We start from the raw sequence: 26,874 nt of genomic DNA, 5'->3' as shown, positions 1-26,874 counted from the left end.
GTTGCTAGAGGGGCTAGGGCAGGGGAGGAATACAGTTCTCCCAGCAGCCCTGGGATCAGTTCAAAATGAAAAGTCCTGAGGCCAAACCAATCCATTCAGCTCTTTAGAACTTCCCAGAACAGGGCCCCCTGACCTGAGGCGATGGATTAAGATCATGAGAGGGAGCTCTGTAGCCTTACTGAGGCTTGGCAAACCCCTTATCATACAGGGGACATGTCCAGATTGAAATAGAGTCGTCTAGCCAGAGGTGGAAGTTAAGAATCCCAAGCCCCTGAGGACAACTCTGTTCACCGACACCGCCCCCCCCCCCTTCCCATTTCTGTATCACACTGGAAGGCAGTTTCTTCTTCCCATCAACCCTGGGACGAAGGAGGAGCAGTGCAGTTGGCACTATCCCCATTTGACAGAGGGAGAAACTGAGGCCTGGAGTGAGTCTGCCACCAAGCCTGTATTAAGGTCCCTTTAAGCATTGGGGATTTTTTTTTAAAAGGCAAAAACCGTCCCCTCCCTGAAGGAGCCAGAGGAAAACATGTAAATGAGGCATAGAAGATATGCACAGAGTAAATGGGAAGTAATTTCAGAATGAAAGGGGGGACATGGAATAAGACCAGGAAAGGCCTCCTGAAGAAGGGGGTGTTTAAGATGAAAAGGGAAGGTAAGGGGCAGCTAGGTGGCGCAGTGGATAAAGCACCGGCCCTGGATTCAGGAGGACCTGAGTTCAAATTCGACCTCAGACACTAGACACTAGCTGTGTGACCCTGGACAAGTCATTTAACCCTCATTGCCCCACAAAAAAAAAAGAAAAGAAAAAGAAAAAAAGAAAAGAGAAGAGAAGGTAAAAGGCAAAGGTAAAGTCTCAGGTTATATCCACAACTGCCCAAAAGTTGGACAGCTCTCGCATTGTTGACTCCAAGGCAAAAAGGGCTCCTGCCTTCAAACCCAGGGCAAGAAACCATGACCCCCACCCTGGGAGCAGTGGGGGCCTGGGCAGGGGGGGAGATAGTGTGTTATGGGGGGAGGAGATTGGAGAACTAGACTTCGGGTCCATCCCTGATATTTCACATCTCTGTCCACCTTCTTGGAGTCTCTTGGACAATTCTGGCTGGACTTGCCCAGCACATTATAAGCATTTAAGAAATGCTTTTTCATTCATTCACCCATTTCCCCAAGGACATTTTGGACTTACCAATCCCTACAGTGTACAACTCCGAAGCCCTGACCCAGGCATGTATATAGGGGATTAGAAACTGACATTCAGATGAAAAGGTTTTCCCAGGAGGCTGTTGGGCAAGGCAGCCCTGATGAAAAGGGAGTCAGGATGCTGATTAAAGATTTCAGTTGTGGTGTAAGGGAAAGAAAAATGGATTTGGAATGCAAGACCCTGGGTTCAAATCTCAGCTCTGCTACTTCCACCTGGTGTGAGCTTTGACAAATCACTTCCTTTCTTTGAGCCTCAGTTTCCAGTGCTGTAAAATGAGCCATTTGAATCACTGTAAGGTTTCTTTCATCTTTAAACCCTATGATCAATGGGTTGTGGGTGGGCCTCTGGTTACAAAGGAATATTTCTATGGTGTACTTAGTTGTCAGAGATGTCATCATCTCATTCAGAGATAAGTGGTACCTTTCCCCAGCTCTCTAGTAGGTATTCTGTCCCCCTCCAGGGTGCCCATACCTCATTAGTCAAGTCGTTGTCCGAACTAGGGTGTTTGTTGGCATTTTCATCTCTATCCGAACAGCTCAGGAGCCCACAGTTGCAAAATGATGCCAGTGAAGTCACTCTTGGGGAAAAGATCAAATGGGAGACCATGGGAGCCAGGCCCAGACACTGCCAGGTGGGATCGCTGATTGGTGAGAGTGGGTGTGGGCATGGCCCATACTAAGGCTCTGAGAATGAACTTCAGTGTCTTCAAAACTAGAGTCACTTTATTGAACTTAAGCTTCATTTTCAGAGGATGTGTTCATCAAAGTATAACAGACTATAAAACACAAACTCAAGTGACCTTGGCCAAGTCATGAATCATGGCTCCACCACTTTGGGCTTTGGCTTCCCCAGAGATAAAATGAAGGGCCTAGATTAGATAAAGGGTTCTTAACCTCACAATGGGTCAGTGAACTTGGATGAAAAAGACCATCTTTATTTTCACTAACCTGTGAATAAAATTTAACATTTCCGTCAATTATGAATGTATGCAACCAACTTTATTCTGTAATGGTGTCCACAGGCTTCATCAGAATTGTCAAAGGGGTCCATTAAGAACTCCTGGGGGCAGCTAGGTGGCGCAGTGGATAAAGCACCGGCCCTGGAGTCAGGAGGACCTGAGTTCAAATCCGGCCTCAGACACTTAACACTTACTAGCTGTGTGACCCTAGGCAAGTCACTTAACCCCAATTGCCTCACTAAAAAAAAAAAGAACTCCTGGACTGGGGGCAGCTAGGTAGTACGGTGGATAAAACACCAGCCCTGGATTCAGGAGGACCTGAGTTCAAATCCTGCCTCAGACACTTGACACTTAGTAGTCGTGTGACCCTGGGCAAGTCACTTAATAACCCTCATTGCCCCGCCCCCCCAAAAGAACTCCTGGACTACCTGGTCTAAAATGTCCCTCCTAGCTCTGATATTCTTTGCTCTAAGGGCCCTTCTAGTTCTGACATCTTATGTGCTAAGGGCCTTCCCAGCTCTGACATCCTGGTTTCTAAGAGCTCTAAGAAATTAATTGTGATTTGGGGTTTCCATGAACTTTGAAAAAGCCCCACCTAGGAGGTCCCCCCCTCCACATGGACCTGGCCAAATTATAATGGGGACAGCCCAGGGGTATGTTGAACTAATTGGAGACTCAGCATAGCTAAGAACCTCCCTTCTGGTGAGAGAGGCAGGAAGGAAGGAAGGGAGAGAGAGAGAAGGAGAGAGAGGAGCTGGTGGTGGTGGACCTTCAGACCAAATCGGGAGATACTGCACAGCTGATTCTCCTTGAAACTACAGATGGCAGGGGGTGGTGAGTTTGTGTTATTGAAGTAAGACTGGCTCTTTAGGCCAGCTGAGCTGGAAGCAAGTTTAGGGTTTGAGTCAGTTTTTGTTCAAGCTAAGCTGTTCTGGGTAGCTGAGGAAACAGAGCTTATTTGAGGTACCTAGGGGCCTTTTTACCCTAGAGATTTAGATTCTTAATCATCTGGGAAGTGGGTTGTATCTTTCCCTTCCCCTATTCCCTTTCTCATTGTCCCTGGCTCTATTAACTTCACTTGTGTTGCAGATTTGTTCCCGTTAATAAAACCTGATTTGTTTGTGGAAAAGAGGCTGTTAATTTCCTTTCTTATCAGTCTTAGTGAAATAATTTAAAAAGGCAGTTTGGAAGAGAGGAAACTCTGAACCTAGAGGTCTCTTGTTATTTTCTGAACCCCAATATTGTGGCGAGCCACCCAATTAACTCTCCCCATACTAAATTTGGCCCATACAGTGCCCTCCTAGTTCTATTGTATGTTCTAAGGGCCCTCCCAGCTATGACATCCTGTGTTCTAAGGCCTCTCCCAGCTCTGATATTCTGTGTTCTAAGGCCCTTCCCAGCTGTGACATCCTGTGTTCTAAGGGCCCTCCCAGCTCTGACATTCTGTGTTCTAAGGACCCTCCCAGCTCTGACATCCTGTGTTCTAAGGGTTCTCCCAGCTCTGATATCCTGTGTTCTAAAGGCCCTCTAAACTCTGATATATGTTCTAAGGTCTCTTCTAGCTCTGACACTCTCTCTAGTCTAAGATTCCTTTCAGCACACACAGTAACAACAACAGCTAACATTTACATAGCGCTTCTTATGTTCCAGGCACTGTCTCAAGTGGGTTACAAATATTATCTCATTTGATCCTCACAACAGCCCTGAGAAGTAAGTGCTATTGTGCCCATTTTGAAACTGAGCAAACTGAGGCAGAGGCTTAGGGACTTAGCTAAGGCCACACAGCTGGATTTGAATTCAAGTCTTCCTGACTCCAGGCTCAGTATTCTATCCACTTTACCATGTAGCATTCCATGTTCTAAGATCTCTTTCAGTGCTAACATTCTATATTCTAAGGTCTTTTTCAACTCCCATGATCTACATTGAATCTCAGTCTACCTTATTTGTATGAATCCTAAATCCTAAGGACCAAGGGAGAACAAATGGAATCACACAACACTAGGAGGAATTCAGGCCAGACCTAAGGAAGAACTTCCCCCTACAAGAGGGACAATTAAGCATCCAGATGATCAGCCAAAAGGGCCTTGGTGATTGCCCCTAGGGCTTTAAAGATAGGAGAGGAGCCAGTTATCTTTGATAATTTTGGAAGCAGGGGGATGGCCTAAATGACATCCTGAGGTTCCTCCCAGCTCTCAAAGTCTCTTATTTGAGGCTCCCTTGTGGAAATTTTGTTTATATAAAGTGGGGGTGCATTGGAGAGTTAGGGGGCAGGGCAGGAAGATGAATCGTCAGGGTGGGGAGGGAGGAGATTAGGTGAGGGAGTCATGCTCCCCGAAAGAAGCAAGGAGGAAGAAGCAGAAGAGCAGGAGGGATATGGGTTAGGAGCCTCTCCCACCCAGAACTGTCCTGTGCCGAGCTGATAAACAGCCGAGGATCAGGGAGCAGGATTGCCACATTATCTAACCACTGCAGAAAATCAACATTTGAGTCTAAATCCGAAGAGATGGAGCTTCTAAGCTCCTCTGGCTGATGCAAGAAGTGAGCCCTGCTGGGGACGCTCCGGAGCTGAATGCCACCAGGCAGGGAGAGGAGACAGACAGACAGACAGACAGACAGACAGACAGAGCCTGAGACCAAAGGAAGGTGACAGAGACACACTGAAGCACCCAAGGACAGAATCTAAGAGAAGGAGGCATATAGAGGTAGAGGCAGGAAGAGACAAAGAGAGCAGAGGCAGAAAAAGAGACAGACAGACACAGAGACAGACAGACAGAGGGGAAGGGAGGGAGAGAGAGGGAAGGGGAGCAGGAGAGACAGCCACAGAGAGGGGAAGGGAGGGAAAGAGAGGAAAGGGGGGAAGAGAGACAGACACACAGAGAGAGAAAGGGGAAGGGAAGGAGAGAGAGGGAGACAGACAGACAGAGAGGAGGAGAGAGAGAGAGAGAAGGGGGGGGGAGATAAACAGCGTTTTAAGTCTGAGACAGAAAGGGAGAGGTAGGGCCTGTCTTGTGTTGGTTTCTGGGATCTCCATGAGGTTAGGGACCAAGTCCCTGCAGGGAATATGCAGCCAGGCATTGTTCAATGATGAGCTAGAAAGAAACAGAAGCCAAGTAAGAGAGAACGAAGGAGCCTGAAGTAGATGAAAACAGACTAGGTGAAAGAAACAGCAGAGAAGATGATGAGTTAAAGCAGGAGGGGCAGAGGCAGAGACACAAAAGAACAGACAGAGTAGAGACAGAGGAGAGGGGAAGAGGAGAGAGTGTGTAGGAAAGAGAGGGAGAGTCAGAAGTGAGGGGAAAGAAGAGAGGAAAAGGGAGAGGGAGAAGGAGAAAAGAAAGGAGAGGAGCTATTAATTAAGAGATAGCTAGAGAAAAATATCTGGAGCTAGGCTGGGGAAGGGGATAGAAACAAAATTCCTTAGTCCCCTCTCTTTCCTAGGGAAGTGCAATTCAAAAGTTAGTATGGAGCAGTGGAAAGTGCACCTGACTTTAGTGATTTAGCGTGGGGGGAGGGGGTCTTGGGCTAGAGTCCCCGACCTGCCACCCACTGACTTTCTTTGATCTCCCCACACTCCTGAGATCCCATCAGCTCCCCTGGCTTCACCTGTCAGCTCTGGGCAGTTGACCCTCCCACTCTGTTCTCCCTGCTGGATCTTTCCATGGGGATGCCCTATAGACATCTTGTGCAGAACCATCCCAAAACAGAACCCACCTTCCCCTGTTTCACTCACCTTTCCACCAAAGTTCTCTATTTCATTATGATAATAATAATAATATCTGACATTTACATAGTGCTTTAATCTTTGAAAAGTACTTTACATATGTTATGTCATCTGATCTACATAATAACCCTATGAGAGCAGGGCTATTATCATCACTCCCATTTTACAGATGGGGAAATTATGACTTACAGGGGTTAAGTGACTTGCCCAGGGTCATACAACTAAGAAGCGTTTAAGACAGGATTTGAACTCAGATCATCCTGACTCCCAAATTCAGCACCCTGACCACTGAGCTACATAGCTGAGGGCATCTCCATCCTTCTAGTCATTTATTTTCAACCCTGCAGTCAGCCTTGGTTCTTTCAGAACTTGAGAAAGGCTTGTTTTCTTCCTTCCTATCTGTCTGTCAGATATATTGATGGATGGATGGATGGATGGATGGATGGATGGATGGATGGATGGATGGATGGGTGGATGGAGAGATAGATGGATGAATGGATAAATAGATGGAGAGATGCCTGGATAAATGGATAAGTACATGAATCGATGATGGGTGGATAGGTGGATGGATAGATAGATAGATAAATAGATGATAGATGGATGGATGCATGATGGATAGATAGAAGGATAGATGGATGGATGGAATAGATTGGATGGATGGATGGATGGATGGATGGATGGATGGATGGATGGATGGATGGATAAATAGATAAATTGAGGGATGGCTGGATAGAGTTATTATCTACTTGTGTTCTTCAGAACCAGTCAGTTGTTAAGATTTATCGATTCTTCCTTCTTCCCTCACAGCATCTCTCATATCTTTCTCCTTTTCTCCACTCATGTGGCTACTTCTCTGGTTTAGATGCTCATCATCTCTCACTACTGGAAGAGCTTCCTAACTGATCTTCCTGCCTCCAGTCTGTTCCCTTTTCTGGTGTTTCATTCAGATGCCAAAATCATCTCCCTAAAGCATAGGTCTGACCAGGTCACTCTCCTTTTTTTAAAAGTATGTTATTATTTTCCAGTTACATATAAGAATAGTTTTAAACATTTGTTTTCACAGGATTTTTAGTTCCATTTTTTTCTCCCTTCCTCCTCCCCAAGATGGAAAGCAGTCTGATATAGGTTGTATATGTACAATCACATTAAACATATTTCTACATTAGTCATCTTGCAGGTCACTTTCCTTTTCAAAAGTCTTCAGTAGCTCACTTAGTCACTCCTACTAAGACAGTCTGACATTTTAATCCTTCAAAATCTTTTTTCCTGGCTACTTTTCTAGACATTCCATATTATTCCCCTTCATTATTTTTCAACCCAGTTCAGATAAATTGGCCCACTTAGTGGTCTCCCAACATATTGTTCCATTTCCCACCTCCAAGCTTTTGCTGCAGGCTGTCCCCTCATGCCTGACATGCTCTGCCTCTTCACCTCTGCCCCTTAGTATCACTAACTTCATTTAAGGCTCAACTCAGGTGCCATTTTTAACAGAAAGGTTTTTCTGATCTCCCAAGTTATTAGTGTTCCCTCCTTCCTCCAATGAACTTCAATTTACTTATCTGTTTAAAGGTGATATCACTCTAAGCAGAATGTGTCTTGAAAATGGAAACTCCTTCTTTCCTTCCTTCCTTCCTTCCTTCCTTCCTTCCTTCCTTCCTTCCTTCCTTCCTTCCTTCCTTCCTTCCTTCCTTCCTTCCTTCCTTCCTTCCTTCCTTCCTTCCTTCCTTCCTCCTTCCCCCTTTTTATACTCAGACCTTAACATACTACCATAGCCATTTTATTGTTGTTAAGTCTTTTCAGTCATGTCTGACTCTACGTGACCCTATTTGGGGTTTTCTTGGCAAAGATATTAGAGTGGTTTGCCATTTCCTTCTCCAGCTCATTTTACAGATGAGGAAACTGAGACAATCAGAGGTGAAGTGACTTACCCAGCTGGTAATAAGTAACTGAGATGGTAATTTGAACTCGACTCTGAGTCCAGCACCCCCCCACAATATACCACCACTCTGTCACCCTATTACCAATGAGGGCTGCAAGCCAATGGAACTCTGCCTGGGAAGCTGGGGGTCCACTTTCTGAGGTGCTCGGCTAAAAACCCCAGGACTCACTGCCTGTTAACCTCCCTGCCCCTCCAGCCACACTGTCCCTTCCTGCCTTTGGACCCAACCTATCTTCCCCTTCCCTTTAGTCTAATCTCCTCCCTTGTCTTGTTGGATTTTTTTCTCCCTGCTAAACCCACATGAAGTAGGATGAGGGAGAGGGGACTTAACTCTAAGCACTGAGGGAACCTGTAAGGCCTTTGCCCTTGGCAAGTACCCTAGCCTGGAGGTCCCCTAAGAGGGAGGCCTGGGGCTTAGCCTCAAGAACCCCAAGTCTGGGAGCTCTTGCTCTGGGAAATTTGGGACAAGGGATGCAGTAGTTGGTCCCAGAATCTTAGGGCCCCAGAGACCCAGGGGTGAAAGGTCCCCTCTTTCAACAAATGTTTCTATTTAGTTCCAGATGCCGACCTGACAGGTGCTTCCCGGTGATTAATTCCTTGCCTAGGCCCAAGTACTTCTCCCTAGCCTAGCCTTGCCTGGGAGAGGTGCTGGGGAAAGCACTGAATGGGGGCGGGGCAATGCTAGGCTGGGATTCGGGGCACTTAGGGACTAGTCTTGGGGCCCCCAGGTGTTCTATCATCAGACCTTGGCTAAGTTTCTCAGTCTTGACTTCTGTTTTCTCATCTGCCCCAAGGGATTTATGAACCTGTTGACCTTCCTGTTGTTGAGTGAAGGTCATACCAGCAAAGGGCCTAGAGGTATTCGGAGCAAGCTGGCCAGAAGCTCAAACAATAGCCGGATATCCGCATTATCCATAAGGAACATTGGAGGGATATAGTCATTCTAATAATTCATTCCTAGAGCCCTTTACCAACTGTCCCCACAAAAACTCTGGGAAATATGTAATTCATGGGCTACTGGCCCCATTTACAGATGAGGAAACTGAGGAGCTGAAAAGTTAAATAAATTGTTGCTGGTCCCTGATCCTACATAGAGCAGTGACCCAGGGTTCCCCATTGTAGATTCCATGCCTGATTCCAGGAATATCTTTATATGGAGTGTTTTTATAGATATCGGCTAGAAATCATATGGAAGTAGGGTTCTGTCGTATGTTTCTGTCAATTTAGAATGGTAAAATGATAGTGCTTTCCCCAGCACCTGTTGGAACATAGGCATGGATGGGTGGTACAGTGGGTAAAGCACTGTGCCCAGAGTTGGAAGACCTGAGTTCAAATACAGCTTTAGAAACTTACTAGATGTATGACCCTGGGCAGGTCATTTTAAGCTCTGTTTGCCTCAATTTGTTCAACTGTGGGCTAGTAATAGGAGCTACCTTGCAGGGATCAAATGAGATAATAGTTGTAAAGTACGTGACACAGTGCCTAGAATATAGTCGGCTCAATATGGGATCAGAGTTGGGAGAAGCCCTTTGTAAATATTAGCTATAATCATCATCATCACCTATTGTTAGAACTATATAGACCCTAGAACAAGGATTCTTAAACTGGGGTTAACAGACCACTAAGGGGCCAGTGTGGAGATCCTAGAGAGTCTCTGAATTTTTAAATTTTGCTTACTATTTCTATATAATTGATTTCCTCTGTAATTCTAAATAGTTTATTTTATTCATTTAAAATTTATTCTGAGAATGGATTCATAGGCTTCACTAGACACTGCTACAGGGGGCCATGACACAAAAAAATGTGAAGACCTAGAACACAGAATAGCAGAGCTAGAGGGGAAACAAGACCACAAAATATCAAAGTTGAAAGGGACCTTAGAACAGAGGATGTCAAAACTGGGAATGACCATAGAGAACCCAGCATGTCAGAGCTGGGAGGGCCCTTAGAACACAGGATGGCAGAGCTGGGAGGGCCCTTAACCCAGAATGTCAGAAACAGAAAATGAAGCACCAGAGTAGAAAGGGTCCTTAGAACCCATCTTGTTCCAGCCCCTCATATGTCATAGGTGTCTACCCAGAAAGGAGAAGTTACTTGCCCAAGGTTACACAACTTTGGATTGTCAAAGGGACCTCAGAAATTTAAGCACATTCAACAAGCACTTATTAGACACCTACAACATACCAGGCACTGAGAAAGACAATAGTCCCTGCCCTTTGAGACCACAGAGTCCAACCCCCTTCTTTTATAGCTAAGAAAACTGAGGCCCAGAGATGTGATGGAGCCAGTGGTGAAATGAAAAGAACTCAGACTTGTAGTAATAAGATAAGGGTTCAGTTCCCAGTCCAACTAGCTGTGTGACCCTGGACAAGTCACTTACGCCATCCTGGGCTTCAGTTGCTTCTTCTGGCAAATGAAGAGCCTGGACTTCCAGCTCTCTTGTCCTGTGGTTCTGAAACCTGCTGCCTCCCTGTTACAAAGCTATCCCACTACCTCTCCTCTAAGCATTTGTGGATGGTTTGATTGGATCCACATTCAGGTTGGGCAAAGGGAGGGGAGAAAGGATGGGGACCCCTTTTCCACCCACCCCCAACGGGGTTCTAATCCACCCAGAAATCACATTCCCCAAAGCCTGCAAGTTAAAGAGACAGCAGATATCTTCTTTACATCTTTCCCGGGGACCTGGGACAGAAAAAAAGAGAAATCCTTCTCCCCCCCACCCCTTTCTAGCTCATCCTCTTGTTTGTTCCGTGTGTCGGAGCCCTGGGCAAATTTTTGCTAATTTTGTGGCTGCCTTTATCAAACGGGGGATTCACTGGCGGCTTTATCCGAGATAAGTGGATTAGTCGTTGAGCTAAACAAGAAGGTGTCTGACGAGGGGGCCGTGCTAAAGAAGATGTTTGTTTCCCAAAGAATGGAGCCACGTTAGCTGCCCTGTTCTGGGTGAACCGGGGCTCTTCCAGTCCCTAGCCAGGAGGTCCCTGTCCCACCCCCTCTCAAGGGATTTTAGCAACTGGAGTGGGGATGGGCTGGGGGAGCCTGTTGGCCTAGAAGGAGGTGGGGATGGGAATCCAGCAGAAGCTCAGAATGAAAACTGCCATGGGTGGATAGGGGGATCCACTTGCCCTCTCTGGGTCTCAGTTTCCCTGTCAAATAAAGGGATTGACCCAGTAGCTTCTAAGTCCTCTTCAGTTCTAAAGTTCACTCCTCTAATTTCCCTTTCAGCTCCAACATTCTGTATTCTAATACAATTCGAATATTCCTCCCAGTTTTAATATTCAGTGTTCTAAGGGCCCTCCCAGCTCTGACATTCTCTGTTCTATGTGTCCTCCCAGCTCTGACATTCTCTGTTCTATGTGTCCTCCCAGCTCTGACATTCTGGGTTCTAAGGGCTCTCCTACTTCTCTTCTAAGGGCCCTCCCAGCTCTGACATTTTGTATTCTCAGTTCCAACCCAGCCCTAACAGTCTATATTCTGGGACTTCCTCCAACCCTAACATTTGGTCCTCTAAAGCAGTAGCATCAAACTCAAATAAAAACCTGGTAAGGATTCCTGCAGGCCCATGTTGGCTTAATCTTAAAATGTAATGTTATCTTTGTTTTGTTGTGTTTTTATTCATTTTCTTAAGTACTTCCCAATCATACTTCAATCTGGTTCTCCTCCAGCTCCTAAAATCTATGCTTATTGTCAATCGAAGCAAGGTCTGAACACTAGAACGTTGGGTTATAGAGCTCATCTAGATTGTCGGCAGTCTGGGATTTCTATCCTAGAAATGACTCTGTTACATTACAAAAACAACAACACCAACAACAAACACAACAAGAAAGAAACAAACAACAAGAACAAAGCGGAAAAACAAAAAGCCAAACAGGTACCAGAGTCTCTCATTGGATGGAGACATACTTGGCCCCCTCTAGGCATGGTGGCCTGGAATTGTTGCAGAGAAAGAGTCGGAGGCATAGAAGGCAGGCAGGCGTTCTAAGGGCTCTGCTTGTCCTGATGTACTGTGGGATGCTGGACAAATCACTGTCCCTCTCTGGGCTCCTATTTCTGACCTCCTATTTGTGTTCCCTAACACAAAAGAGAAGGACTGATATTGGCACCGAGCATTGACAGGGAGATCTCCATCCTCAGGATGCTGGCTTCATTGCTCTTGGGGATGGGGGACGCCAAGCCCCACAGCTGTGTTTGTTAGGGATACCACAAATAATGGTGTCCATTCATATTCTCCAGATTGGCTGGAAATAGGGCCCAGGCAGGAGGAAACCCCCCTGCCCCAAATCTCTGGGGAGGGAGGGGAAAGGAGGGGAGCTGGTGTTGCTGTTCTCAGAGGCTGCACATCTGGATGGGATCTGGGAGACAAGAGGACCACGGGAATCAGCCAGGCTCTTTCCCCACATCACAATGCATGGCACCAAGGGACTCAGACATCTGGATTTGGGCCCGGATCCCCACCCCACCCCCTTCTCTTGCCCCATTTTCCATCAGACCTTCCAATGGTCAGAGAAATTCTGTTTGCCTTGGCCACTGCAAGAAGGAGAGATTTGGGGAGCAGTGGCTGGGGGAGAGAGAATCCAAGAAGGAAGGAGAAAAAGAAGAAACCCCCATCCCCCCCCCACCGCCCAGCAACCCTGAGCTTGAGGTCCCCAGCTGGTGGTTAGTGGCATCTGTCCTCACCGAGGAGCCTCCAGCTGAGTGAGACTCACTGTTTATTTACATGTCATTATGGCGATGAGGTGCAGATATTAACTCTGTCAAGAGTAATTTGCTGTGACATTTTTCACTCGCTTGGTGCCCCCGCCCCCCTCGTGGTGCACTGAGGCTCCCCTCCCCCCGCCTCCCAACAGCTACCAGCTCTGTGGCCCGTTTGGGAGCTGCTCAGTCAGCGAGGCCAAGGCGAAGGCTGAGGCCAGCGCTGGCTCAGCAGCCCCTATTCGACCCATTGAACTTTGAAATTGAATTTGGGTCGGGCCTGAGTGCCCCCTGCAGCCGCCTGTCTCCCCACAGGGCCCAACTTGCTGGTGGCTGCCTTTGGCCATGGCAACGGGGGAGAGGAGGGGAGTAGCTGCTGTCCCACCCCTTCTTCTTAGGGCACAGAATGTCAGATAAGACTGAAGAGTGTAGAATGAAGAGACAGAAGGAACTTTGGGGCATACGATGTCAGGGCTGGGAGAGATTTTAGAGCAGAGGATGTCAGAGCTGGGAGGGCCCTTAGAACACAGTATGTAAGATCTGGGAGAACTTTTAGAACACAGGATGTCACAGCTGGGAGGACCCTTAGAACACAGAATGTCAGAGCTGGGAGGGCCCTTAGAACACAAGATATCAGAGCTGGGAGGGGCCTTAGAACACAGAATGTCATAACTGGGAGAACCCTTAGAACACAGGATGTCACAGCTGGGAGGACCCTTAAAACACAAGATGTCAGAGCTGGGAGGACCCTTAGAACACAGAAAGTCACAACTGGGAGGGGCCTTAGAACCCAGACAGAGGTTCAGTGACTTTCCCAGCTGAAGTGGGATTTTTTTTTTTTACAGGGCAATGAGGGTTAAGTGACTTTCCCAGGGTCACACAGTTAGTTAAGTGTCAAGTATCTGAGGCCAGATTTGAACTCAGGTATTCCTGAATCCAGAGCCGGTGCTTTATCCACTATTCCACCTAGCTGACCCTGAAGTGGGATTTGAACTCAGGTCTCCATGACTCCAGGGTCATCCACCATCCCTCATAGCTATGTAAAATAAGTTCAGGAAAGAAGTCAAGATGCTGTAGTCTCTAATCTCTGTCATAATCAGAGATGAGACAGAAACGGTCAGAGACAGAATTTCAGAGTGAGAAAGCATCTAGTCCAACTTGAACTTGAATGAGAATCCCATCAATAACCCACCCTTTCAGTGACCACCTGGCCTTATTTGCTTGAAGACTTTTAGGGAGGGGAGATACACTACCACTGAGGCAGCCGGAATCCAACCACCTTGTCCATGAACATCTATGTTCACCTTCAGTGAGTGGGGAGAGTGACATAAAGCCCATTGATGGTCCCTCCCCTCCTCAAGATCCTTTTAAGAAAAATACAAAATTGGGCAGTTAGGTGGTGCAGTGGATAAAGCACCAACCCTGGATTCAGGAGGACCTGAGTTCAAATCCAGCCTCAGACACTTGACACTTACTAGCTGTGTGACCCTGGGCAAGTCACTTAACCCTCATTGCCCCACAAAAACAAAAAGAAAAATGCAAAATCCTCAGCTTGGCACTAGAAGTCAATCAATCCCCAACTACTTTATTAGGCACTTACTGTGTGCCAGGCACTATGCTGAGTGATATACTGGCAAAGACAAAAGCAAAACGTGGCATTTTGTTCTCAGATAAGTATAGATGAAACACCCAAAAAGATACAAGATAACCTTGTTGATAGGAGCCCAGAGGACCAGGAAAAGCCTCATGGAGAGTGTGACCCTTGAATAGAATCCCAAGAGGCAGGATGAGGAAGAAGTACATCCCACAAATGGGGCACAGCTAATGCAAAGATCCAGAGGTAGGAGATGAGCACCATGTGTGCAGAGCAGTGAGCGGGTCAGTAAGTCTGGAAAATAGGGTACAAAGAGGGGAATCAATAAAGTTTAGGAAGACTGGTAAGGTAGGAAGGGGCCTTTAAGTAATTCCATCATGGGGCAATAGGGAGTCACACTAGGCTGTTGAGGGATGACTTAGGAAATCTCTTTGTCAGGCGAGTGGAGGATGGGAGTGGGCTTTGCCACATTGGTGCTTATGAAATGCTCAGTGGTTGGGTTGTACTGGACTGGGTTGGATTGGATGGGGTCACAGATGTGGAGCTGGGAGAGACCTCTCCGAGCACAGAGCTCTGCTCTATTTTACACAGGAGGAAAGGGAGAGCCTGGAGAGATTCTGACTTGTTCTAGGTCACACTGGCACTAAGAAAAAGATCACTAACTAGAAGCTCTGTGACTAAATCCAGGGCCTGTCCTGGTGAGGAGAAGGCAAGCAAGGAACACTTGTACATGGTCAGGAAGAGTCACAGAGACCACCCAACACTATTTTGGACCACTGGGGAGGGGGAAAGGGGCAGAAAATAAGATACAATCAACCATACAGGGAACAGCTTCACTTCAGTGACAAGATCCTGGAGCTAATGAGGTCACAGTCATGGTTGCAATGCCTAGAAAAGGACAAGCTGGCTTCATACAGAGGAAAACAATGTTTATGGGCCCCAAACTGGGCCCTCACTACAGTCTAAGGGCTGTGGCCCTGGTGCTGTTTGTTGAATGAATTCATTCGATCAAATCCTATGAAAATAAGTGGTGAGGATACAAAGACATCCCCCCAAAAAGGACAAATAGTTAATATGTAAACAGATAAACATTAGATAATCCAATGAGGCAGAGAGTAATAACAATTAGAAGGGTGTGAGGGGAGGGCATCAGGAGGAAAGGCTTCCTGTAAGAGGGAATATTTGAGCTGAGCTGTGAATAAGAGAGGGCATTCTGGGCAGGGAGACAGACTATGCAAAGGTAGGAAGGCAGGAGACAGAACGATGCTTGGCTGAAACATAGACTGCACAAATGAGAATTATTAGAATGATGTCTAGAAAGGGAAGGATGGGAAGGAGGGAGGAAAGAGGGGAAGGAAGGAAGGAGGAAGGGAAAGAGAGAAGGAAGGAAGAAGGAAGGAAGGAACGAATGAACCTCAGTCTTTGACCTAACCCTAGACTGAGCCTTGACTCCAGCCCTAGAGACAAAACCCAAATGACAACCAGATTTTTGTTTTTAAGTTTATACTGATTCTTTTTTTTACATCATAGTCATTTCTGGAAATACCCCTTCCCTTCATCCATCCACACCCACACCCACCTCCCCAGTGAACCTTCCCTTTTATCAAAGAAAAAAACCAAAACAAGCAAACATGCCTGATGTAGTAATTGCTTGCAAAGTATACATGCAATCTTGTGTCCTGTTAATCCCCCCCCACCTCTCATCTGTCTTTTAGCTATCAACAAGTCAGACAACTTTTTCACATGTTCATGCTTCTATTTACAAAGTATCCAGGATGAGACAGTCCAGAGAGCTCAGTAGCACCAATCCCTACTTCTGAAAACAGCTCAGACTGCACCTCTTATGATGTGTACTGTGATGGTGAGGCAGAATCACAGGGAGCTTAGTGGCCATCTGAGACAACCCACACCCTTATGGAATGCCCACTAAAACATACTCAACAAGTGACCATTAAGCTCCTGATTGAAGCCCTCCAATGAGGGGGACCCTAGCACCTCCTGGTGGAGTCACTTACCCTCTGGGACAGCTCCTAGTTTTTCATTATGTGAAGTCTATATTGACTTCTTTGCAACTTTTCCTCAGTGTCCCCAGCTCTTCTCTCTGGGGTCAGTGAGAATGAGCTTCATTCCTTATGACAGCCTTGCAAATACCTGAATAGCATGTCCCTCTTTCTACCCACACCCCAAGTTTTCTCTTCTACAGACCAGAAATCCCCAGTCCCTTCGACTGCTTTATAAATGGCAAAAGAGACATAGCCACCCCTTTTTCTGCTCCCTAAGGGATCAGGTTTTATCAAAGAGGGTTCAGAGGCCTGACTTCCCCTTGAAAAGCAGAATCCTCAGCCTTAACTGGCCCAACTGGAGGTGGGGGAAGGGGGTGGAAATAAGCATTTATATAGGCCACTGTGCTAAGCACTTTATAATCTGCCTCATGAGGAATGGCCTCCCTCCCAGGAGAGCTAGGAGAAACGTCCATTTTTAAAAGTTAAGCAGATACTTGGGTGAAATGCTGTGCATTTTGCTGGGTATTCTCAGATAAATCTAATTATATTGACTGATTCGATAAAGAGATGAAAACAGCTAGGTAGCTCAGTGGACAGAGCACTGGATCTGGAGTCAGGAAGACCTGAGTTCGCATCTGGCCTCAGGCACTAGCTGTGTGACCCTGGGCAAGTCATTTTACCACTGTCTGCCTCAGTTTCCTCATCTATAAAATGGAGATAATAACAGCACCTACATTCCAGGGTTGTTGTGAGGATCATCAAACGAGACAATAATATTTATAAAGTCCTTAGCACAGTACCCAACATGTAGTAAGTTCTATGTAAATAGTTATTACATATATGTATGTGATATAATTAGTATTATTATCATTATTAGATATGGGACCATAATAAGACTCTACTGAGTCCTAGCTAATGTTTATCACCTCAGAATGCTATCTAGCCAACTGAGGCATAGTGGAAAGAGCAGGAGCTTTGGAGGCAAAAAGACCTGTGTTCATATTCTGCCTCTGATATTTATTAGCTCCATGTGACTAAAAGGCAAGTTAATTAACCTCCCTGGCCATCATTTTCCTATTGAAAAGTATGTGTGTGCGAGCATGCATGCACGTGTGCACATGAGCAGAGCACTCAAGAGCGTGTGTTGGGGTGGGGGGGGGCCCGGGGAGGTTCTGGGGCATGTAGCAAACCTTAGCTATGCAAAAGCCAGTTGTTATTACCCAGGAGTCAATATTCTGTTGATTACTGCTGAAGACTTCTAATTTTCCTCCTGTTTTGTCAAATACTCTCCTCTTTACAGTAATCTCACCATCAGTGAGGTGTTTTTCTCCCTCCTGCTTCAGTCTGAGGGAGGAACTCATGAGCCATTGGAAAGGGGGGGAGGAGTAGGAAAAGGCCCATGGAACTTAAGTCTGGAAACCTAGGTTCTTGTGGTTGTTCAGTTGTGTCTGGCTGCTCATGGCCCCACTTGGGGTTTTCTTGGCAAAGATACTGGAATGGTCTACCATTTCCTTCTCCAGACCATTTTACAGATGGGGAAACTGAGGCAAACAGGGTGAAGTGACTTGCCATGGGTCACACAGCTAATAAATGTCTGAGGCAGGATTTGAACTAAGGTTCTGCTTCCAGGTCCAACTCTCCTATGCACTATGGTATCACTTAACTGCCCCAGTATTGTTTTGGAGTCTCCCTATTGTCGCCAACTTACTAAGGAAAATGCCTTCCCCCTTCTCTGAGCTTCATTTAGGGGCAGCTAAGTAGTGCAATGGATAGAGTACTGGCCCTGGAGTCAAGAGAACCTGAGTTCAAATCTCACCTCAAACACTAGCTGTATGACCCTGGGCAAGTCATTTAACCCCAATTGCTTTAAACATCCGGGACCATCTCCAGTAGTCCTGATATATATCTTGTCACTAGACCCAGATGGCTCTGGAGGAGTGAGGTTAGTAACCTTGCACAGCCCTCCCTTACTTCAAGTTATGACATCCCCCCATGCCATGGTCCTCTTCGAGAATGAAGGACAAACAACAACAACAACAACCCATCTGTAAACAGCATCTCCCCATTAGCACAGGCAGTTTTCCCATTCCCATTTTACAGATGAAGAAACTTGAGTTCCAGAAAAGTGAATTTTAGCTGAGTTGACAAAACCGAGATTCAAACCCACATCTTTGAGAATCCTGGGACCAGAAGAGAACTTAGGGCATAAAACAGTGTATCGTGGCATGTCTTTGCCTTAGAAGGAGACCTTCCAAGGGGCCTTGGAGCACAGAGCATTTGAACACAGATTGTTAGAGCTTGCTCGGAAGGGACCATGGAATACAGAGAACTTGAGAACTGGGAAGGAGAGTTTAGGGGCCATCTAGTCCAGTTGCCTCATTTTACAGATAAGGAAACTGAGACCCAGAGACTTTAAATGATCTGGCCAAGATAACCCAGGTACATAATTATGGGTACTTAGCATATTTGAGCCTGTTTGCTCACCTGCAAAATATGCTACCTCCTAAGGATCCTTGGGATGCATTTAAATGAGATAAGTTATGCAAAGTACCCTCTAACTAACTGTCAGCTATGTTATTTAGGAGCCGAGGAAGAAGGCAGTCTGGGCCCATGAAAAAAAGCCTTGGATTTGGGATCGCAGAACCTGGTGCTGCCATGTCCTATCTCTCTGACCTTGGGCCAGTTACTTAAATTCTCTGGGCCTCAGTTTCCTCCTCTGTAAGATGAGGAAGATGAACTAAATGGCCCCTCTAACCTGTATACTCTCCGTTACTCCCAAACTAATGGAGCTAACTGGTGGCTTAACTAGGATTAGAACTCAGGGATGTCTTAAGAGTGCTGAAATCAAGGCATAGGATCTGAATTCAAATCCCAGGTCTGCCAAATGCTACCAGTGTGGCCTCAGTTTCCCCCTCTGTGAAATGGGGGGGTTGGACCAAGTGGCCTCTTAAAGTCCCTAGGGTCCTATGAACCTCTATGGGCCTCAGTTTCCATGACAGTAAAATGGGGAGGGGGGAAGGGAATTGGATCAAATGACCACTCAGGTCCCTGGCAGCTCTAGACCTATGGATCCTAAAGGCCTGTGACTTCCCCTCATTCCTCGGTTTCCAACCCCAAGGCCCAGTGATCACTACCTAGGACCCTTAACGCATTGTGAGACGTGGCAGCTTGTTTGTGCAGGTAATAATGAGGCCTGCGTGTCGGCGCCCAGTCTCTGCCAGGGCTAATCTGCGTCCTCATCTTCGCCAATTAATGAGACACCAGTGCCTGCTCCCCTCCCCCTGCGCCCCAGGCCCCGGTCCCTCCCCCTGCGCCCACCAGCCCCATCGGGGCTGGGGCCCCGGGAGCCTGGGAGCCGCTGCCCTCCACTCCCTTCCCCTCTTCTCCTCTCCCGACCAGTCCCCCCCTCCCTTTCCCCACCCCCCTCCCTCCCCCTCCCCACTGGGCTCCTGACACCTGCACCGCCTGACAAATTGTTTCTGTCATCTGCTTTCTGTCTTCCATTAACTAGGAGGGGAGGGGGTGGGGGCCGGGCGGGGGGAGGGAGGAGGAGATGGGATCTGCCATGCTTAGCGAGGCCAGATACATTAATTACAAAACGGCCATTTGCCGCATGAAAATGTGCTAATTAAATTTATGCAATCATTATCTTTAAATAGTCATATCTTTCCGGGCGATCGGCCCCCTTCCCAGCCTCTCCTCTCCCTAGCGAAAGTCGTACTAATCCCCTTTCCGACATTTATCTCGCCATCAGCGAGGTGGGGCTTCCCCCCACCTCCCCAACTGCAGGGAGGGGGCTTGGGAGCAGCTGGGGGAGGAGTGCAGGGAAGAGAGCACAGGCGGGGCACTGCCGAGACCTGGCAGAGTGACCTTGGGCAAGTCCTTTCCCTGCTCTTGAACCTCTGTAAAACGAGACCATTAGATTTAGTTCAAGAACAGACCTTGAAGGATGTCTAGTCCAATCCCTTCGTTTTTCAGAGGAAAAGACAGACCTGGACCAGGGAAGGGAATTACCAGAAGTCACACTTAGGAAGCAGTCAGTCATATTTGAACTGGGGTCCTCCGACTCCAAGAAGCAAGGCCCTTTTCCTTGTATCACTTCCAGAAAGCAGATCCCATCCCCCAAACTATAAAAATACTGAAGGGATGGATGGTTGGGGCTTGGGACTCGCAACTGATAGGGCAGGTAGGTGGCACAGTGGATAGAATGGTGGACCTGGAGTCAGGAATAACTGAGTTCAAATCCAGCCTCAGATACTTACTAGCTGTGTGACCCTAAGCAAGTCACTTCACCCTGCCTGTTTCAATTTCCTCATCTGTAAAATGAGCTGGAGAAGGAAATGGCAAATCAACTCTAGTATCTTTGCCAAGAAAACCCCAAATAGGGTCAGAAAGAGTCTGACGAGATTGAACAACACCAACAGCAATTGATCTGTATCTTTTTCTGTCTTGGAAAGTTTGCTTGGGGCTATGTGAAGTTAAATAACTTACCCAGGGTCCAACAGCCAGTGTGTGTCCAAGGGATTTATTACAAGGGGCTTGAATCTGGGTCATTTTGACTTCAAGGCATGTCCAACACGTGGGCCAGAGATCCTTGTGTCCATTCCTCCATGTTCTAACAGGCTTTCCCTAAGCAATTACAGACAGTTTGAGTCTGGTTTTTTCAATCCAGATCCATGATTGCATTTCCAGGGAAGAAACTTCCCTCCACCAATGCAATTCAGTACCTGCTCTGCTCATTTAGGAGCTTAGGTGGTTGCTCAGGGCCTTGGAGAAGCAGTGAGTTCCTCCACTCTGCTGGACAGATCAGGAAAATGTCTTGACACTGAACTGGGATCTTCAGGATTCTCCATCAGCTCTTCATCCTCTCCACTGCCCAGATAGAACTTATATAAATCCCTAGAGGAAAGGTCACCCTTGGGTTCTTTCAGTTAGCCTTTCTATGGCCTAACAAAAGAAAGAAAGGCCTTTCCCAGGCCTAATCTGGATTCTCACCCAACTCATCACAACCCCAGCCCCACCGCCCTGGTCCTTACAGTATGGTGTTCAGTAGGGAGTGTTTGGTCATTGATATCTCTATTTTGTCTTTGTTTCCCCAGTGCCCAATACACAGTACACATTTAATAAAGACACATTCATTTTTTGTAACAACCCAAACGGTTTCTGGTGGAGAACTCTCCGTTTTCAAAGTGTTTCTCTGGCCTTGCATCTCATTCTCCACAGTATCTCCTTACTGGAGGAGGAGAAGGGGGGGCGAGTCTCATCTTTATACCATGGTGAGAACAGGACCCAGCAATCGTTTCTGTAAGCCCAAAACTCTAGAAGGAGTCAGACAATAAAACCTGTTTATACACCTGACGATCTTTGAGCTGTAGCAACCCCAGATATCCTGCTGGACTGGGTACATAATTGGCAAGCATCTACTAGGTACAAACCAATTGGGATAAAAAGGGCTAATTGCTGCTTCTAACAACAACAACAACAATAATAATAATAAACTTTATTGTGTCAGTGTGGAGACACAATAATAATAAAAATAATTCAACAAAACTTTATTAAGTGTCTGTGTGTAGGCACTTTATTAAGCAAAAAGGCAAAATCAACTGGCCCCTATCCTCCAGGATCTTACAATCAACTATAATAATTATAATAATATACAATCAACTCTAATCAGCATCATCATTTTGACTATGGTAAATTCCTTTAGAATAGGGCTTATTTCATCCTTTTTAAAAAAAAATTGGGGGGGGGCAGGGCAATGTGGGGTTAAGTGACTTGCCCAAGGTCACACAGCTAGTAAGTGTCAAGTGTCTGAAGCTGGATTTGAACTCAGATCCTCCTGAATCCAGGGCCAGTGCTTTATCCACTTCATGCCTTTTATTTTTAACCCCAGCACATAGCAGAGTACCTGAGGTACTTAATAATTGCTTATTCATTAATTGACAAGCTTACATCCTAATACTGCAGATGCAATTATTTTATCTACTTGTGCAATATAGTCCACAGAACATTTAACAGAAAAAGAAACATGAAATATCTACTTGTCCCAGTACCATTTCTACCTGAGCCCTATTGAAAAATACATGAATGAGATAATTACATGCATCTGTACTGTATGTATGTGTATATAGAACATAGCTCTTCATGGTTATAAAGCAGGGGGGGTGCGGTTAAGAGAGGAGCTGGGTGAACCCCCCCAGGGAAGGGAATCCAAGAAACAGATGATAACTGCTTCCAATTCTCTAGCATGATAATGTTAACAAAGTACCTTCTTAACCACAGCCCTGGGAGGAAGTAGGAAGTAAAGATATTATTAATTATAGTCGTTTATTTGGCATTTGGAGGGTTCCAAAGTGCTTTGCCTTCAGGCTCTCATTTAATCTTCACAGTAGCCCAGTGAGGTCAGTAATGTAAATATTAATATCTCTTTTTAACAGATGAGGAAACTGAAGGATCAGGGAAGGGAAATGACTTGCCCAGGGACACACAGCTAGTAAGCAACAAAGCCAAGTTGAATGCAAATGTCTTGTACTTTGAGATTGTAAGTGACAGAGGCAGGCAAAGGAACCCAGGTCTTCTAGGATTGAGGGCAGCATTTCATTATCAGGGGCGTGATCTATGGAGAATCTAACTTGGAAGTGAGCAGCCTCTGCCTTCCCTGGAAGGGCAGCAGACCTGCCTTCTAGCAAAACTGTCTCCCAGCAGCCCGTGAATGGAACTGTCCTGGGTTCCAAGGAATGTGGCATCAAAGGACACAGATTCTCACCAATAGTCTTTGTGGGGAAAGGGAAGGAAGCAGATTAGGAAACTGAGGACAGTAGCAGAGCTAGGGGAAACCCCAGACACCTGGTCTTCAACATGGTTGCCAAATTTTATGAGCAACTGGGATAAGGGAGTGTCATTAAAACCTAGAGAGGAGGAAGTATCTAGTGGGAGAGGGTGGTCAAATGCAGCAAAGAATGAAGAGGCCATCTGATCTGACAATTCAGAGACTGCTGGTAACTTTGGAAGAAACCGTTTCAGTTGAATGATAAAGTCAGAGAACAGACTACAAAGAGATGAAAATAAGAAGAGGCAGTAGAGGCAAAGAATATAGATGCCTTTGGTGGGTACGTTTAGCCTAGAGACTAAGGCTTGACCCAAGGAACAGGAACAGGAGGAGTGGGTACAAGTGACAAAGAGGCAAATAGAGGCTTGATGTTGGGACAGACGTCCTAATAATTTTTTTATCGAGTCATTTCAGTCACGTCCAACTCTTTGTGATGTCATTTGGGATTTTGTTGGCAAAGATACTGGAGGGGTTTGCCATTTCCTTCTCCAGCTCATTTTATAGATAAGGAAACTGAGGCAGACAGGGTTAAGTAACTTGTCCAGGGTCACACAGCTGGTAAGTATCTGCGGCAGGAACTGAACTCCAGTCTTCCTGACTCCAGGGCTGGCACTGTATCCACTATAGCACTTAAAAGCACAACAGGCTAACTCGAGAAGTAGTGGGTTCCTCCAAATACAAGCTACAGAAGAACTCAAAGTCACCTAAGAAAGGGGGCAACATCCTACAGTAGAAGGAATACTAATGTGAGAGTTCAAATCCCACCTCAGACACTAAGTGATAGCCATTATTTGTGTGTGTGTGTGTGTGTGTGTGTGTGTGTGTGTGTGTGTGTGGCAATTGGGGTTAAGTGACTTGCCTAGGGTCACACAGCTAAATTAAGGGTTAAGTTAAGTTAAGGCCGGATTTGAACTCAGGTCCTCCTGACTCCAGGGCCGGTGCTCTATCCACTGCGCCACCTAGCTGCCCCTTGGTTTGGTTTTTAAATGAACCATATGTTGTTTGTTAATAGGCATCAAAAATAATAATTTTAGAGGATTTTATTACAAGAAAAGTTTTGTTTAAACTAAAAGGTTCTACCACTATGGAAAAGTTTGAGAACTACTGGACTAAATAATAACTAGCATTTATATAGTACCTACTATGGGCAGGCACTGGACTAAGTGCTTTACCGGTATTATTTCGTTCGATCCTTACAACAACCCTGGGAGATAGGTGCTATTACTATTATTCCCATTTTATAGATAAGGAAAGAGGCAGAGGTTAAATGACTTTCCCAGAGTCACATAGCTAGTAAATGTCTGAGGCTGGATTTGAACTCAGGTTTCTGACTCCAGACCCAGAACTCTATCTAATGTGCTCTCTAGTTTACCTTACACAATCTGAAAGCCTCCTTCCACCTCTAAAACTCAAGGCTATTTCCAGCTGACAGTATGTAGAATCGTTATCCTCTCAAGTCATCATTCTCAAGTTCTTCTTTTCTTAGTCAAACTAGTAGAAAAAGGCATCTACATTCTTTGCCTCTGCTGCCTCTTCTTATTTTCATCTCTTTGTATTGTAGTCTGTTCTCTGACTTTATCATTCAACTGAAACGGTTTCTTCCAAAGTTACCTGCAGTCTCTGAATTGTCAGATCAGATGGCCTCTTCATTCTTTGCTGCATTTGACCACCCTCTCCCACTAGATACTTCCTCCTCTCTAGGTTTTAATGACACTCCCTTGATCTCTCTTGGTTCTCTGCCTTTGTATCTGATAGCACCCTCTCAATCCCCTTTGTTGTATCATCATCTATATCATGCCCCCTAATGACATGATATGGGAACATGATATATGGACATGATTCATGAATGTCCCCAGGGGTGTGCTGGTAAATGTTTAACAACTGGATTTCCAGGGGGAAAATAATGTAGTATGACACATTTTTTAATTTGACCTGTATTATTAAAATTTCCTACAAACTTTCTTAAGTCTAGACAATCACCAAAACAGTAAATCAAGCCATGGTTTGTAACATTTGCTGATTTCTCAAGTGCAAATGTTCTCACTGAAAATTTAACAATCAGCTCTTGGGAGACTGTTCCAACTGACTCCAGCAAATCTCAAGACTCTTTCCTGGGTGTTCTCTCTATATACTCTTTCATTCAATGACCTCATTAACCCCCATAATCATTATGTATGCAGATAATTCACAGATTTATAGAGCCAAACATAGTCTTTCTCCAGTCCTACATGACCAACTGCCATTAGATATTCCTAATTCGATTGGCCCAGAGACATCTCAAACTCATTATGTCCAAAACAGAACTCTCTCCCCCGACAAATCCATGTCTCTTTTTAACCTCCCTATCACTTGAAGGGTACCACTATCCTTCCGGACACCCAAAATCACCACCAAAATCACTCTAGTGTGATCCTCAAACTCCTCTCTCTCACTCACCCCATCCAATCAGTTACTAAATCTTTTCCTTTTTTACCGCCATAAAATTTCTCATATCTGTCCCCTTCTCTCAATTCACCCAGCTGCTTCCTTAGGTCAGGCCCTTATCACACCTCACCTGGATTGTGGCAGTTGTCTTTCTCCTCTCTCCCCATCCTCCTTATAGCTGTCCAGATGATCTGACAGTGTCATTCCCCTACTCAAGAAATTCCAGTATTCCCATTGCTATAGAATTAAATATAAACTCCTATGTTTGGCCACCTGACTCCAACCTACCATTATTACAAAGTATTCCTTTTCAAACACTCTATAATCCAACCTAACTTGGACTTGTTATTATTCCTCGTGACATGTCATGTGTCACACATGACACTTCATTTGCCATCACCCTGCCTTTATCCTGGCTGTCTACCATGCCTGGTAGGCACTACTTCATCCCTCTATTCCTTAGGATCCCTGATTTCCTTCAGCTGAGTCACTACCTTCTGCAGGAATCCCCTTCCGATTCCCTTAAATTTCTCGTGTCTTCCACATTCCCACTTTATATTTAATGCTGTGCGCATTTTATATCGTTGTTCAGTTGTTTTTCAATCATATCTGACTCTCCATGACCCCCCCCCCATTTAGGATCTTCTTGGCAAATATGCTGGAGTGGTTTGCCGGTTCCTTCTCCAGCCCATTTTACAGATGAGGAGACTGAGGCAAACAGGGTTCAGTGACTTGCCCAGGGTCATACAGCTAGAAAGTATCTGAGGTCACATCTGAACTCAGGAAGATGAGTCTTCTGGACTCCAGGCCCAGCGCTCTATACACTATGGTGCCCCCAGCTGCCCTTTCTTCTATACACCTCTAAGTTTATGGGTTTCCTTCCCCGTCCCCTTTGTAAAATAGAGAATCTTGAGGGTCAGGTCCGTTTCACTTTTAATTTGTGCTCTGCCCATAGAACAATGCCTGGCACTGAGTAGGGCTTATTAAGGGCTTGTCAGTGGGTTGGCTGACAGAATTCACTACCCTCCCCTCATCTTACATATGAGAAGACAGAGGTCCAGACAGACTGACTTGTCTCAGGCTAAAGGGCAAAGAAAGGAAGGATTCAAACCCAGGTCCTCTGATTCCCCGACCAGAGCTCTCTGCCTGTCTCCTTTCCTTTCCTTCAGGAAGGTTGGGGTCAGAGCTTCCTGCGAGTCACACACACACACACACACACACACACACACACACACACACACACACACACACACTCCAGTTGGAAGCAGGCCCTTCCTCACGATCCCCACCGTGCACTTAGGGGCCCCGTTCCCTCCCCTGGCCCGCACCGCCTGCCGATCCCCTCCTCACAGCCCCAGTGTCCCCGTACCCTCCCTCCGGTAAACCCCGCCACGGAGCCCCGATGATGGTACGGATGGCCCCTCCTAATTGGGAGGCGAGCTCCCAAAGCTTCGCTCGGTTATCACAGAGGGTGCAGATCTCCACAGCTCAGGCACCTCGGCCACAGGCCCTG

At 46.2% G+C, this 26,874-nt stretch overlaps 1 protein-coding gene across 3 annotated transcripts in view; it reads left to right on the top strand.

The window, feature by feature from the left end:
* The window catches only part of PAX7 (paired box 7), a 154,602-nt gene that overhangs the window by 112,664 nt on the left and 15,064 nt on the right, over window positions 1–26,874 (top strand). Inside the window, exons 9-10 of one of the 3 annotated variants that reach the window (XM_043996405.1) lie at window positions 1,882–1,902; window positions 13,772–13,809. The exons of the other annotated variants lie outside the window; for them this stretch is intronic. Coding sequence (XP_043852340.1) covers window positions 1,882–1,902; window positions 13,772–13,809 — 59 coding nt within the window. The remainder of the gene's footprint in view (window positions 1–1,881; window positions 1,903–13,771; window positions 13,810–26,874) is intronic. 3 annotated transcript variants of the gene reach the window in all.

The sequence above is a fragment of the Dromiciops gliroides genome, chromosome 3, assembly GCF_019393635.1.
Source record: "Dromiciops gliroides isolate mDroGli1 chromosome 3, mDroGli1.pri, whole genome shotgun sequence".
NCBI lineage: Eukaryota > Metazoa > Chordata > Mammalia > Microbiotheria > Microbiotheriidae > Dromiciops > Dromiciops gliroides.
The sequence above is the reverse complement of the archived record's forward strand: the minus strand, read 5'-3'. Positions and strand labels throughout refer to the sequence as shown.